Source organism: Ochlerotatus camptorhynchus, unplaced genomic scaffold, assembly GCF_037179485.1.
Source record: "Ochlerotatus camptorhynchus isolate MF236.1 unplaced genomic scaffold, CSIRO-AGI_Acam_v1.1 ptg000450l, whole genome shotgun sequence".
In the NCBI taxonomy this organism is placed as follows: domain Eukaryota; kingdom Metazoa; phylum Arthropoda; class Insecta; order Diptera; family Culicidae; genus Ochlerotatus; species Ochlerotatus camptorhynchus.
The window spans coordinates 22399-37686 of NW_027040936.1; the positions used below are offsets into that span (position 1 = coordinate 22399).

The 15288-nt window shown below is 43.1% G+C and overlaps 1 protein-coding gene and 1 pseudogene across 1 annotated transcript; one reads left to right on the forward strand and one right to left on the reverse strand.

Moving 5' to 3' along the window:
- Positions 1-333: 333 nt before the first annotated feature.
- Positions 334-12982, reverse strand: LOC135711995 (uncharacterized). The gene is made up of 7 exons (XM_065234969.1): positions 11975-12982; positions 3414-4484; positions 3054-3353; positions 1971-2566; positions 1735-1909; positions 1478-1675; positions 334-1418 (listed from the first exon to the last, which is right to left on the reverse strand). The coding sequence occupies exons 1-7, from the start codon at positions 12276-12278 to the stop codon at positions 871-873; spliced, it is 3192 nt and encodes a 1063-aa protein (XP_065091041.1). The 5' UTR covers positions 12279-12982; the 3' UTR covers positions 334-870.
- Positions 8979-9186, forward strand: LOC135712000 (U2 spliceosomal RNA; annotated as a pseudogene).
- Positions 12983-15288: the final 2306 nt, after the last annotated feature.

The window sequence follows — 15288 nt, forward strand, 5'->3', positions numbered from 1 at the left end:
TGAGTGACGTTCAAAGTCATTGTTTACGTTTCGAGTTATACCCTTCTGACATGTTTCCCCTGGTCTTTTCTGCGCTGCATCGTAGAGAGAGTCGTCCCCCTCGGAGGGCACGACAGATTCTTAAAGTGCGAAGAGAGTAATGGAAACCTAGGATCAAAAAACAGCAATCCAATCTTCTCTGACGCCTTTATTTACACATTCCATCAAATCGAGATCGTACATTCATTCAACCTCGCTGCTTTCCAGATTTTTAATTGTTTTTTCATTTTAATACACTTATCTACAAATAAACTATGATACTGCCCTGTTTAAAAAATAAATATGAAAGTTTTATTTTACTTGTGTCTTGTATTTTTCTGTTTATAAGCCATTTGCAATATGTTTATTTCTAAATGTTTTATTATTATTTGATACATTGTTCTATTTATACATGTAGTTCAACAAAATTAACTTTTCTAGTTATATAAAACCAATCCAAATTTATCCATTTTTAAAACCAATTTTCCTTTCAACATAAATAGATTTGATTGAATTGTCAGTTTGTCTCAACAATGGCTTCCTTCACCAGTTCACATCCTCCATAAACTTTTCTATCAGTAGCAGTTTATAAAGTAGATTTAATAGTAGATTTTGTACATAGTTGTGTCGTAGTAGTTCAGTTGAAGTTTTGCGTAGCGATTGTATGGTACCTTCTATTGTTTTGCACGTTTTTATTTTTTGGAAGAACCAAAGCCATAGAAGGGCTCAATAATTGTATTGGAAAAGGATGAGTTCCTACCCTACACGGAAAGAAATGTTTTCTACGGTTATAGTGGTGTCCTGTGTCTTCACCGTCATCCGTTACACCATCTCACCCTCTCCACCCTGATCTCAGTAGACGCCACTGCCGGCATTGCCCATGTACTCAGTCCATCGTTGCTGATCGTAGCTATGCAACCTGGAGCACACCTCACGCTTGAGGTTCAGATCGTCCGGACAAGAGCAACCTATCTCCAACCGCGTGACAATGATTTGCGTTTCGAACCGTTGATAGCTTGGTTTCACGTTGGGGAGTCTTTCCTCGAGACATCGTTTCAGGAATTTCTGCTCCAGGTGTAGAAGATCTTCGCTACTGTAGGTACGGTACGCGGAGAGCTTTTCCTGAACACAGGTCATATCCTGTTCCAGGAACAGCGGTGGATACGTCTCCGACTCACGGATATTCATCACGAAGACGTAGTCTATGGTTGGTTGCTTAGGGGAAGTGCTGAGGGACTTGAGCAGGAGCCCTGTGGACGCGATCGAGGGAAGAATATTATCGTTCGGAGGTGACTCGGTGGTCGTCGGAGGAGGAGGCATAGTTGAAGGTTGGGAAGAGTTTGCTGTTATATCTGCCTGGCGCTTTTCCTTATTGTAGTCAAAGTTAAGGGCACTGACGTCTATAATTTGAATTGGTTGTAGACATGTGTAGCTTATTAGGACAATTTAATTATCATACCATTGATGGCCTCCTTAGCTTCCTTTTCCAACTCCAGATCCCATAATGTCTCCTTAGAACCTTTAGAGCTGCTTCCATTCTCCTTCAATTCCTCAAGTATCTCATCGTTCAGAAGAACTTTTTTAACGATCAAAGAGTTGGGGTTAGATTCGTTGAACACCTGTTCTTCCAGACTAGGATCATGCAAGTCAGTGTCATCTGTGAAAAATCAAAGAAATATTAAGAACAGTTCACAATATCGCAAGACCGGACCTTACCGAATGCCCCAAACTTGCTGCGGACATCCCTTCCCCCGGGATAACGATTGCCAATGTTCCTGTAGCGAGGACGTTGATAGCCAGGTGGAACATCTTCGTCGTTAACTCCAGAATAGTCATAATCTGGCGGTGCTGGTGCAGCAGGTGGCATCTGGTTCTGCAGGAACGGATTGCGCTATAATGGTGTCAGATTTATCAATATTTGAGAAAATGCAAAGGCAAACTGAGTAACAAACCGTATCCGAATCCACTTGATCGTAAGGTAAGTAGAGGTAGGGTTTATCCTGCTCAATGCCGTTGAACAGCTCATCGCCGTCATTCGTATTGTACGTGAACTTCTTGTAAACGTTATTCAGATTCGTCTTTTGCTTTCGCTTCCTCTCCTCTTCAACCTCCAAAGTCTCCGGAATTTGATTGGTGTTCAACATTTGTTCCCGTAGCTTCTGTTTCCTTAGATCAGAGGCAACCTGTTTCGGACCGGTCATCACCACTCCGATATCCTCAGAAATTCCTTCCACCACCTCAGCAGGTGGAGCGCTGTGCAAATCCAGCTTTTTGTCCATGCGAACTTGAGCTTGTCGATTTTCACTTGCTCTTCGACCGTCGTCCTTCACCTTCAGCTTCATTTTGGGATGCTTGATCGGAGCAACGTATTTTCCTCCCAACTGCTCGCTGATCGTTTCGTTCATCTTGATGGTTAGGTCGTCCGAGGAGAAGATGACCGCTCCCGGTGGTTCCACATGGCGGTTGATGGTGTACAACTTCAGGACCGAAGACTGATTGTAGCGGAGCCTGCAGGTGTCCGCTCGGGATTGCTGAATTACGTCACTCTCTGGAAGAATATATTTAGCTTCACCAACCTGTGGTTCTAAACCTAAGTAGAGCGGGTTGTCAAGCTTTTCTGCGGGGGCCATGAAATTATTGTAATACCGGCATCTTGCCTCAAAGATTGTCCTAATTGATATTTTTCTAAAAGATTACGTTCAATGACAAAAAGTGCTTATGGAAAATGTTTACCATAACAAAATCAATGATATGCATTTTGTTCTCGACTCACACTAAAATCCGCTATTTTGGGAGAAGTTTCTTTTAGGCAAAACAGATCTATCATCTTGAATTGCAAAATGACAATGGATCACGAGTTCTGCACTATTGGTGAATTCGTGCAATCTACAACGAGATCACTAAAACCATGGCAATAGTGTTGAAAATTATGAAATTCAGTAAAACCCACGGTAAACTTGTATCGAATTATTTTAAAAAGGGACGCAGAAAAGCTTGAGAACTCCTTTAATTGCGATCAAACTGCTGCAACTCACCAGGAATGAATTGGTACTCATCTGTGGTTTCATACTTGTTTCGGCACTGCAGCTGCCAGTGCAGGAAAAAATCTCCCCCACCTGTCTGCGCAATGCTCAAACCTCCAAGTAGACTATTGGGGCCACCGGAATCCTTCACCGTGTTGTCCAATAAAGGTTGCCCGTTGCTTCCGTTAAGAACCGTGGTCTGCGAATAGTAGTAGATCGGAAAACCTGGCCCAGTGTTGTACTTTACCATGAAATCCGTGACATTATCGTGATCGAAATGTCCAGGCACGATCGAGCTGACACTCTCCGAATCTACAAAGAAAAATTCCAGTCAGTTTTGGATCATGGTGTTCACAACCCTACCCAACTTACCAGGAATTGAATAGGCCCACAACTGTTTCTTGCTGACTCCATCGAAGGCGTAAATCGTTGAATTGAATGAATTCACAACAATGTCATCCACTGAGTCGCCGTTGATGTCCGTTAGCACTGCTGGCACCATGAACCCGGACGCATCGATTCTCATAACCGGAACGAAATCTTTCTCGTTGTTAAACTTCATCAGACTCTCCTGCTTTAGCGTGTAAATTCCCCCGGCTGAATTTTGCCCTCCTGTCACCAACAGAAACTGCTCTGAACCATCTTTGCCCAGCAACTCCTGAATCGGCACGAACATCTCCTCCCGATAGGGTGTCGGAATACTTTTCAAAATTATTCCCGAAGCTCCGGAAATAAGCTTAATGTGCCCACCGTGCGCTCTCAGCGATTCCTCTAGATGAACCGCCAAAACATCCGCGATCCCATCGTTATTCAGATCCCGCACCACATTGATCGTGTACAGATCTATGCTTGTGTCCGAGTAGCTCTCCAAATCCGAATAGTCCTTCAGCTCCCACAGAATATTTCCATCTCGACCGTTAACCGCAAGGATTAGACCTCCCCTCCCAGCAGCCACACAATCGTTCTGCCCATCCGCGTTGATATCGATAGTACACTTCAGCGAAAAGATCGTAAACGACGTCCACTTCTGCCACAGCGTATCGCCATTGATCCCGTTCAGTGCCAGCAATCCCCCTCCACACACATCCGTCAGATTCGTCTTCAGCGAGGTACATCTCGGTATGAATCCATGCGTATCATCGATCATCTCGTCGATCCCATAGCCAACGATCACATCCAGCACTCCATCTCCGTTGACGTCCAACTTTCGCAGTGGGCTTTCACTGTTCACCCTGGCCACAACCCGGGACCAAACCTTCTGCACCGTAATGCGAGTACATGGCACAATTTCCATTGAGTCGTTGGTCGTTTCGATTCCGTTGTACAGGAAATTGTTGAACTTGTCCCGGATGACGAAGGGGGACTCCTTATGGAACCAGACTTTGATCTTCTGCAGTGGCTGAGGGAAGGCCGTCAGTAGGAGTGCTGCCAAGACGATAAGACCTGGCGAATAGGGAAAATTGAATTAAAATGCAATCTCAAATAATTATGCTGCTGGCGGCAGATAGAAGTGCGGAGTAACCGCACGACGGATAATGCGTCTCCATGCATAGGCACTGCTTTGGAGTTTTCACTTCGTAGTTAACGGTCGTCATGCGTGGGGCATAGGTAGCTTTCGTTCCAAGTTCAATGCTAATTGCTTGAATGGTTCAATCACGAGAACAGGTCGAAATCAGGTCATCTGGGTATGAGCATTACATTTCCAAATTGCATCATTACAGTCATCATTCGCTAGTTTGGAGCCTCAGCCTACACACTTAGATAGAAATTTGCCGAGATTCAGCAAAATTGATGTTTGTTAGCTGAGATATCGGCAAAATTCCCGTTTGCTAGCTGACTCGCGGCAAGTTTTTCACTGAGATCACTGGTGCCCATCTCGGCAAAAAATCTAAGTGTGTAAGTCAGATGTAAGTGCTAGTGTCTTTGTTTCGAGTATTTTTTAGATTATCGTGGTTTTTTGTTTAGTTCCGTTAAGGTGTAAAAAAAATGGCAGGTAATGTTCGTGAGTGTTGTGTAGTTTTCTCCGTTGTCAAACTCCATAGTAGGCAGAGGTAGGACAGCTTACTGTAGAACGCAACAATCCACCCCACCGAAAATTGCAAAAACCCGCCACCAGATGGACAAACAACTGCCTGTTGGGAGGCCATGGGGGTGGCGATAGAGATGGCCATTTTGTATGGAGGATAACGGGCACGACAAAGTGGCGATGAACGACGAATGGCCCGGGTCACTGGCCGACAGCCTGGAGCAGTGACCCAATGAATCACTCAACTTTTAAATTAATAAGCACTGATCGTAAGACCACCAGCGAAAACGGTTCATCAAGCAAGCAAGCTAGCTAAAGTTACGCAAGAAATAGTGGAAACAGTGGAAAAGTGTGAGGAGAGAGTCAAGGACAGCAGGTAAACCGCAATAATTACCATTTTGGTTAAAATGGTCCTAATACCAAATGTATTTAGTACAGATCACCTGTACGCAGTGAAGTTCCGGTAGACGTACCGGAAGGTTACACCGTCATTGCCTGCCGACCCGAGTTCGTCACCAACTCATAGGCCCAGGAAGTGTAACCTGGTGCTCGTCATCGCCACCTCGTACATCAAGCGCACGAAGGAGGTACACGACGAGGAAGTGGAGGGGAAGCGGACGTCGACCAAGGACAAACGGTCGACGATCGAAGACACGTGGTGGAGGTGTTGCGAGGGGCCCCGACGAAGAAAACAGGTCAGATAGATTGTAAGAAAGTGGGAGAATAAGGGAGTAAGTAGATGAACAAAAGAGGGAGAGTAAAAGGTGTCAGGGAAGTGAAATAAATCTTTAATTTTGAGTATTGAAGTGCTTGTGGAGTTTTTACTGTGTGTCACGTGCGATCATTCCCTGCCCCGCGTAATTGCAATCGGTAAGCGTACCGACCCTGAGGCCATTGGAGTCAGGGAGTCTCGGAAGTGCTCCTGACTGAGGTGGCTGACACTTACACAGTGAAAGCACTTCCCTGGGTGCTTGTCACACAAATTTAAGAATTGGATAGCATACACATTTAGATTCTTTCGCTGAGCCTGGCAAAAAAGTACCGAGAATCCAACAGCCGAGCCTTCAGCAAACATCTTGGTAAAACATTTAATAGCCGTGAGATCGGCAAAACTAAATTTACCACAACTGTTAAATTTTGCCAAGCCTTCGGAAAAATTTTTTACCGTTTATCGGGGATTTTGATTTTTGAATCTCTGCAGTTTTGACGTAGGACTACGTCTGTGATTTATATATGGGGGAACACTTTGTGTAAACCGAGAAAGATTTTGAACGTTAATAACTCAGCTGCCTTGGACCAATTTCAATAATTTTATCACCAATCGATCGGAAATATTTCTACGCATCTGTTAAATTTAAGGCTCTATCATTTTTCAAAATGTCACTATAGAAAATTGGTGAGTTGACAACCTGAAAGGAGCGGAATACCTAGCCCTGGTCCTCACAAGTTCCTACTTCACGCCTCCCCGAGTCATATGATAACAAAAGAATACCAGCTAAAACATGGACACAGCTGGGTGGCGTAGTCTGGGCAATGTTGCCAGTCCGGCAATAGCAAAGTGAAGAGGTGCGACGCGAACACTGCCGCGGTAACCATAAAGGGTGATACGGTCAAAATTTGGTCAATATCAACTTGACGTATTTCTTTCAATTTTGCATTTAAAAAAACCTGAACACCCCTCATTTTGAAGGTGTGTGTGTGTAGAATGTTGCTCCTATTTTGATTTTGGAATTCACTCTTCAGTTGTCAAAATGCCGTCCAAGCAAGAAGAGCAGCGTATCAAAATTTTGCTCGCGCATCGCGAAAATCCGAGCTACTCGCACGCAAAGTTGGCAAAATCGCTAAAAGTTGCCAAATCAACCGTTACAAATGTAATTAAAGTGTTTGGGGAACGTTTGTCGACAGCCAGGAAGTCTGGATCGGGGGGAAATCGAAAACCGGAAGCCGCTGAGACGACAAAGAGAGTTGCCGGTAGTTTCAAGCGAAACCCTAACCTCTCTCTCCGAGATGCCGCAAATAAGCTGGATGTATCGTCTACAACCGTGCATCGAGCCAAAAAACGAGCCGGACTATCGACTTACAAGAAGGTAGTGACTCCAAATCGCGATGATAAACAAAATACGACGGCCAAAGCGCGATCCCGGAGGCTGTACACGACGATGCTGACGAAGTTTGACTGCGTGGTAATGGACGACGAAACCTACGTCAAAGCCGACTACAAGCAGCTTCCGGGACAGGAGTTTTATACGGCAAAAGGAAGGGGAAAGGTAGCAGATGTTTTCAAGCACATGAAACTGTCAAAGTTCGCAAAGAAATATCTGGTTTGGCAAGCCATCTGTACCTGTGGCTTGAAAAGCAGCATTTTCATAGCTTCCGGGACTGTCAACCAAGAAATTTACGTGAAAGAGTGTTTGAATAAACGTCTGCTGCCTTTCCTGAAGAAACACGGTTGTTCCGTACTGTTTTGGCCGGATTTGGCATCTTGCCATTACGGTAAAAAGGCCATGGAGTGGTACGCCGCCAACAACGTGCAGGTGGTTCCCAAGGACAAGAACCCTCCCAACACGCCAGAGCTCCGCCCAGTTGAGAAATACTGGGCTATTGTCAAGCGGAACCTAAAGAAGACCAAAAAAACTGCTAAGGGCGAGCAGCAGTTCAAGGCAAACTGGCTTTCTGCGGCGAAGAAGGTGGACAAGGTGGCTGTACAAAATCTGATGGCAGGGGTCAAGCGTAAGGCCCGGCAATTCGGATTTGGAAAAGCGGAAGCCTAACTGAATATTTTTCCTGAATTTTATACTAATTGAACTTGAAAAAGAAATTTAATTTGATTTTTTAAATAAACGATTTCACCGATTTACACGCGTTTTCCCTTGACCAAATTTTGACCGTATCACCCTTTAGTACGGTGAGGTGCGGCTCAAAACGGCGTCTGTTCTCCATGTTAGGAGCTGCTGATCACCGTCCTAGTGCCAGCGTGGGACTCTAAACAGAGCTGTGGACGATGGTCCCCAGGCGAGACAGGGGGTTGGGGCAGTCCCAACAAGCCACCCTGGAAAAAAAACATAAAGTTGCAAATACTGAAGAAAGAAATACGGATCGGAACAATCGGCACAGACCTACGCGACGAAATAAGGACTACGATTGGAAACTCGGAACATGGAACTGCAAATCGCTCGGCTTCCCGGGCTGCGATAGGTTAATCTATGAGAAGGCGACTTGTGGACCCTTCACAGACTACGAAGCTGGCGAAGTGTGGCCATGGATCGAGTAGAGTGGAGACGACTTCTTCGGACAGCAGAGGACAACAAGGCCTTAGTCTGATTGGTAAGGTAAGGTACTATTGAAAATTGCACGAATGTGCAACTGTTGCTATGATTGCCTGCGAAAAGCGATTTCCCTAACACAGATTTCAAAGTTGAATTTCATCTGGTCTCACCAAACGGTTCAATCACCGCGGTGTGAGTGGCGATGTTCTCCAGTACATAACGAAAGGCTGCCTGCAAGCAGCGGAAAAGGAAGATCTGGCTGCGTTGGAAGCGATAGAGCAATCTCGATCTTATCTTGAAGGAACTTAACACTACGAAAAAGTAATTTAAATTTCGGTTCCCTGAGACCGACACATGTAAGCGGGCCTTTTGACATAAGAATTAGTTGAAGGAAACGAAAAAAAATCAATTCAATAAAACGTTCTCTTCGTCGAGTTGCTTATGTTTCGGTTTGAGTTTGTTTAATTTTACATGAAATGATTGTTTACGTTCCATGATTTACGTCCAATATGGATTACGTCTCGTGTAAAAGTAGTTATTTCTAAGTGTGTTGACAACCGATTCCTCGGCTCTTTCATTTATCATGAACACGGTATGGAACCCGTCGTCGAAGCTCACGCACCAATGTACACATCTTGCACCATCATCGCTTCTCGGCCTAAAGGCTATGATCAAAACACATAATCAAAGTGTAGTATCTGTTCTTATCAGCTTAACATCTGATAGCTCTCCCATAGGGAGACAACAAATGTTAAACTGATTTTTGTAAACGGGCGGAACGGTTAAGGGCTTGCTTCACTTCCGCCAGGGGTTACCCCGATATTGCAGTACCACCGGGATCAGTCCCACGTTGGGCGCCAAGTGTAACTCTTCTGTCTGTATAACGGTAACAATGCTCAGTAGCGAGAAACTTTTCGAGCTGTATCTCAAGGGCGGCTAACTACTGGGTAATCTGGAGGGGCTTCACGATCAACATATGCAGTAATGTCACATGACTAAAAGTTTGTAAAGTGTAAGTGAAACAGTAATCAAAGGGTGTATACTAATTGGTTTTTATTGAGAAAAGCTATAGCAGGCAGTGTCTGTTTTTATCATTTACCATCACATGCAAGGAGTAGCGCTTCAACCCAGTGTAGATGAATTGCGTTTCTTTTGAAAATCTTCGCTGTTACGTACGAGCGAAATGAACAAATGAGTTCATTATACATCAACGAATACGTGTTTGTTGATATTCGCCAGTGCTTGATTATCCAGTCCAAAATTGTCAAAATCTGAAATGATCCTCAAAAGCAAAATAATCAAATTCATTTCGGGCAAATTGATTATTTTGAATATTATTGACTCCACAGCCTAAAACCGTGATTTTATCATCAATTCAGCATGAGGCAATAATTTGCCATCGGCTTGTGTATTAAAACTTACACGATACGTCCTTCAGCGCTATATTTGTGTAAAATGAACTCAGAGGTTGCCTCAATCAAGAGAATGTTGTTATGTCAAAATTCAGATTCATGCTAGTAGTTGGTCTATCTGTTAAGATTGTCTTCATTTTCAGCTATTTTGAGTGTAGAATAAATGATTTTTATCAGCACTGACAGCAGGTGTGGATTGGTTTTCTAAAAGAACTACTATTGAATTTTATGGGTGTACGGAGGGATTTTATTATGGGGGTTTAATCTACTGGTACTGAGCTGCTGCCGTTGATTCTGCTCTGCCGAAAGACTACTCTGCCGATGTGCGAGCAATCGTCGATGATGCTACGTACACTACGGACTTCACGTCAGGCGAATCAAGCCTGACAGGTTGGTGGTCGACTTGACTAAATGGTACGATCTCCGTTCTCCTGGCGTCTACCCACGTTGACAAGAATCACCAGAGTCCAGGCAAGGCCGGAGTGACTCTGCTGAGAAGGGTCTTATTTTGTTTTCAGAGCCGTCTTGGCCCGAGGAATGCGCTCTTTGGAGATTTTGGCCGAAACGGTGTCCTAAGTTTTGTAACAATCGGTTACAAATTAGGGCATTCTACTGTAAAAACTACATTCATACAAATAATAAATAAAAAACTGAATTCCCGATTGAACAAATGGATTCCTGACTTTTTTCCCTTTTTCCCGAACGGGTGGATCCTGCATTCCCCTGTATCTTATAACTTGCTTCGGAAATTGTCAGATTTTCCACAGAATTTTCTATCGATTTTCCATAGAGATTTCATTCTGCTTCTCCAGAAAAATGTATCTTACTTCCCCTGGAAGACTCTTCTAGCATCTTTTTGGACTTTCTTCCGACTTTCTTAGAATTTATTCTAGCTTCCTTTGAAAGTACAGTTCATTGTTTAACTGGGCTGTAGTGAAAAGCAGACGTATATATCAAATTCAGTTTGACATTTCCTTGTGAATATAAATAATTTGGGGGCCTCCCTTAGCTCAGTCGGTAAAGGCGCAGCTACAAAGCAAGACCATGCTGGAGGTGGCTGGGTTCAATTCCAGGTCCGGTCTAGGAATTTTTCGGATTGGAAAATTTCTCGACTTCTCCAAAATTTAACGAGGAGTTTTATTTTAAGTGGAAATGTTTGTTTAGCATGGTATTCGTAGTTCGCAGTTCTTGGGAATAGAGAAATGTGGATTTTGATGAATTTAATTGTAATTGCTTCTTGAGACTATCATACCCGGGAACTATTTACTAGATTGCTATTGAATCTGATATTCCACACCTTTTTTTCATGTAATCCAAGATCTGCTTAGGCATGTTACATGATCTTTCTAAAGCCTCGTCTAAAGGAGTCCTTCTTTAAAAAAATAGATTCCTGCTTAATTTTATTATTTGTAAATTATACCTGGGTGGTATATTATAAGGGGTTTGGATTCGTTTCTGAAAAGCAAAGTTAGAGCCTTGTCAGAAATCTGCTCCTACTTTGTGTTATGTTGTCAAGATTTTTTTTTTGTTTTGTAATCATACAACACTTTATTCAGAAGTCTCTTCAAAACTCTTTTAATTATTTTTGGGATGCTTTCCTTCAAGCTTTCTCCTGGGGCTGGGGCCGACTGGGATTGAACCCAGGCCCTTTGGGGTGAGAGGAAATCACACTTACTACTACACCACCGGGCCGCTAAAAAATAACGCAATATTTCATACACATCGGACAAGGTCAAGCCACCCCCGAGAAAGACCTAGGTCAAAATTTGAAACACAATTAACATCCAAAATTTAAAAAAGCGGATTTAGACATAAGGTTCGTATGGGTTGAACACCATTTAAAATCGTAATTTTAATAATTTAATCTTCCTTGGTATTCCGCTTCCGCCCACATTAACTTAATCACCTTGAATAAAAAAGGAAAAACTGATTTTGAATATACCGTAATCTCGATTCTCCTAGTAGTCCAATTACCAAATGCATCATGATTTAAAAAAGCATAATTATAGATATGTGCGAAAAGTATGAGTAGTTTAAAGCATTGCACAATCAAAATGGAACACTCCAAGCTTTACAATAGCAGCCCAAACAATGAATGGTGTTTTCTAACACTCTTTCTCTTAAACCCCGCTATTGTTCCGCATTTCATTACCATTATGTCCTTGAACCTGCTGTCGAGGGACGAAGGATGGCAAAATTTGCCAACCCACCCACCATACTCATACTCACCAATGAGAACAGTGATGGCAGCTAATCCGTAACAGAATGGCTCGCAGCAATTCCAGCAACGTCTCCTGCGATACTTCTTCAGAATCGGACTAGACGTACCGCAACTTGTTGATTTGCTATTTTTACCTCCCCGGTGCCTGGGTGCCATCAGAGGTCGCTTAGCCCCACGGTCCTCGTACGTCCGACACGTACGCCCGTCCCGGATGAAGACCTCGTCCTCGACGTCGTCGCTCAGCTCTTCATCCATACTGAGCGACACACTGTCCCGTACCACCAACTTGTCCGAGGGCTGGTACGGTTTCATCTTTTTCCGAATCAGATCCAGCGTTGCAGCGGCAGCCACCTGCCTCTGATCCGATCTGACCGATAAAATTACCAGCTGGCCTAAACGACCAGCACCTTTCCACAGGTGCTGCAACGCAGTGTTCGTCACTGAGACGCAATTCCACACAGTTCAAATACCGCAACAAAAGACTAACTTCCTGCACCCTGCAAGCTTCCACACTCTACTTCTGCTCGTCCTTCCCCGAGAGGTTGCTTTTCCAAGGAATTACGGGTGAAAACTCAATTTTCCGCTCCAATTGTGATGCTCCAACTAATTACCACACTCCGATCATTTTCACAGCACTCTGCAAGTCGAAGCAAGCCGAGAAAGCTCAATTTTTCCGAAACATATGTGAACACAATTTTCCTCTTTTTTTCCCTCACCGAGGTTTAATTACGCGAGTAGTTGCAGAAAAAAAAAATACCCTGGCGATGCACTTTTATCACACGTCCTATCGACGGGCAGAACAAAAGCACTAGTCTCCTGTCGACCACCTGCTGGCCAGTTCACACCTCCTAAACGAAAGCTTGATTAATAATCGATTCCACAAAACTACACAACAAACAGGAATCTAGAGTCGAAAACAAAACACCATTTTTTCACCAAGCTCACTCCGATAATGGAAAACTCTTTTCCCACTTTTCATACACCGTGCTTTTCCCGTGTCATTTCACCTCAGTCAGTGGTGATGAACAGGATAAGAATGACGTCCGTGTATGCTGCGTGAACCAAAGCAACCCAAGAACTAGGGAAAACTCACCACACCACCCAACCCTGCTGTACAGCAGGCGCTGAGCGAAGAGGAGAGGTGGATGTAAGAAAGCGGAAGGAGAACTTTATGTTGATAACGGTTGATTCACCACAAAAGAAATTTCCGTGGGGCGGGGATGGGGATTGTTGTTTCCCAAAATGATTGTTGCATGCTATTTAGACTGCCCGGTTTAGACTATTCAATTCGGCGTTCATCTGAATTCACTGGAGCTGCAAATTGAGCGTCCAGGTAGTTGGTCGATGTCGAGCTTTTTTATAATCGCTTTCAAGTCACTTGAATGCCGATCATAAAATCGGGGGTAAATTGAATCAACTCATTTGAACCGTGTACAGATTATAGTCACTATATCTATGGTCTGGCGGGTACAAAACTCGCAAACAGGCAACTTCGTCGGTAAGGCAACTTCGATTTTTGCAATAAAGATTTGGTACCCCGTGAAAAAGTTCAAGCCTTTGCAGAACGATTTCGTTTTACATAAAATAATATTTTTATTTTTTATGAGCAGAATCAATAGGGGTATTCACTATGCACATCGTAAACAAATACACTATCGTAAAAATACCGGGGTCAATTGGAGTGCAATGGAAGTTTACGCATTTACGAGGGTGTATAGTATACACTGTATACGTTTACGATGCGCAATGTGAATACTCTTAATATAAGTGCTGAACGTTTTATACGGTGAAAATGTTTCAAAACAATATCGATAAACATTCACTTGTCAACGCATACCTACACAATGCATTTGTCAAATTTCCATTCTATCCGTAAAACTACTCTACTAATTTGGCGCGTCGATGTTTCCCATGAAAAACGCAAAAATAGTACGTTCAGGAACGCATTGATAAATTACAACCTAAAATGATTTAATTTTTGCTCGATTTAATGATCGTCACGATTTGATTTTAATACTTCCATCACATTGAATCAAAAAGAAACAGTTATGCTCGATTAGGTCCCGCAAGTGAAAGGTCGAATTAGCTCCCGTCATTGTCTCCACCAGACTATGAATATAGTGACTATACATGAAACGTGTGACGTTTTCCTGTTTGTTGCCTTTTCCTAAGGAGCCCGAATTAGTTAGTTCTGCGCATGTGACCATGCTCTGTGTGGAATCAGCAGGCTTCATTTACTGCCAATAGTTGGGTATGTTTTTTGACAGATGGAGTTATCACTTGGATTGGAAGCATATCTTGATCAATGAAAAAATGGAAATTGTTACTGGTAACTAGAGCCCTATAAGAGAGAGAAACGTGAAGAAAAATAAAATAACTGGTGTCATGACGATATTTTTACACACAAACTAGCAACCCTAAACGTTGTTCACATCTTGCATGACTTACCACTTTCGTTGTTATTAGTTATAATTTTAGTTTGAGGTCAAACGTTACCGAAGATATATGACCAATCATATATATGTTTTAATTCATCTGCTTACAATACACCAAGCCATAGCGCTAAGCCTTTCCAAGATGGCTTTTTTATTAAAATATTGTCGTATTATTTTTAGTGTTACAGTAATACCAACAATCAATTCGAAACTAACGATTTTAAATTGGCTCACCACTTTAGTAGCCTATTGGTCCCAAGCAAACGATTAACGTACCCTATTCTAGTTGAAATTCTATTACTACACTATGTTTGTTTTGATTCGCTATGAAAGTTTGACAGATAACATCAGGGGTGTGTGGATTCATGCAGAACATGCAGGGGTGAGTGAAATAGCTTGGGACTGCTTGGGACCGTTGTTCTGGTACTGAGTGAGCCAAAAATAATAATGATTTTCTTCAGGACCCAGTGGTCTTAGAGTTACCTCTATGGTAATACCATAGAGGTAACACTAAGACTAGTAGGTCCCGAAGAAACGTGCTCAACTTTTTGGCTCAGCTCTAGTACTCTGTTTGGTCCCAAGCTAATCAATGCACCCCTCGAAACATAGGAAAATCTACGAACCCAACATTTTATTTGTCAAACTTTCATAGCGAATCAAAACAAACATAGTTAGTACTAGAATTTCGAATATAATGGGATTTTTTTTTCCTTTGGTTTGTTTTTTTTCCGTCGATCTTGTTTTCCGTGCTGAGCACCAATGCTACCGACGTGCCAGGAAGGCAGCTCCCACACCTGGACCCTACCTATCGACCCATCAACTCATGAACCGGGGACCAACGGCTTTACTTCCCATCCGAAGGAAGGTGTGATCAGAGATGTTATGCC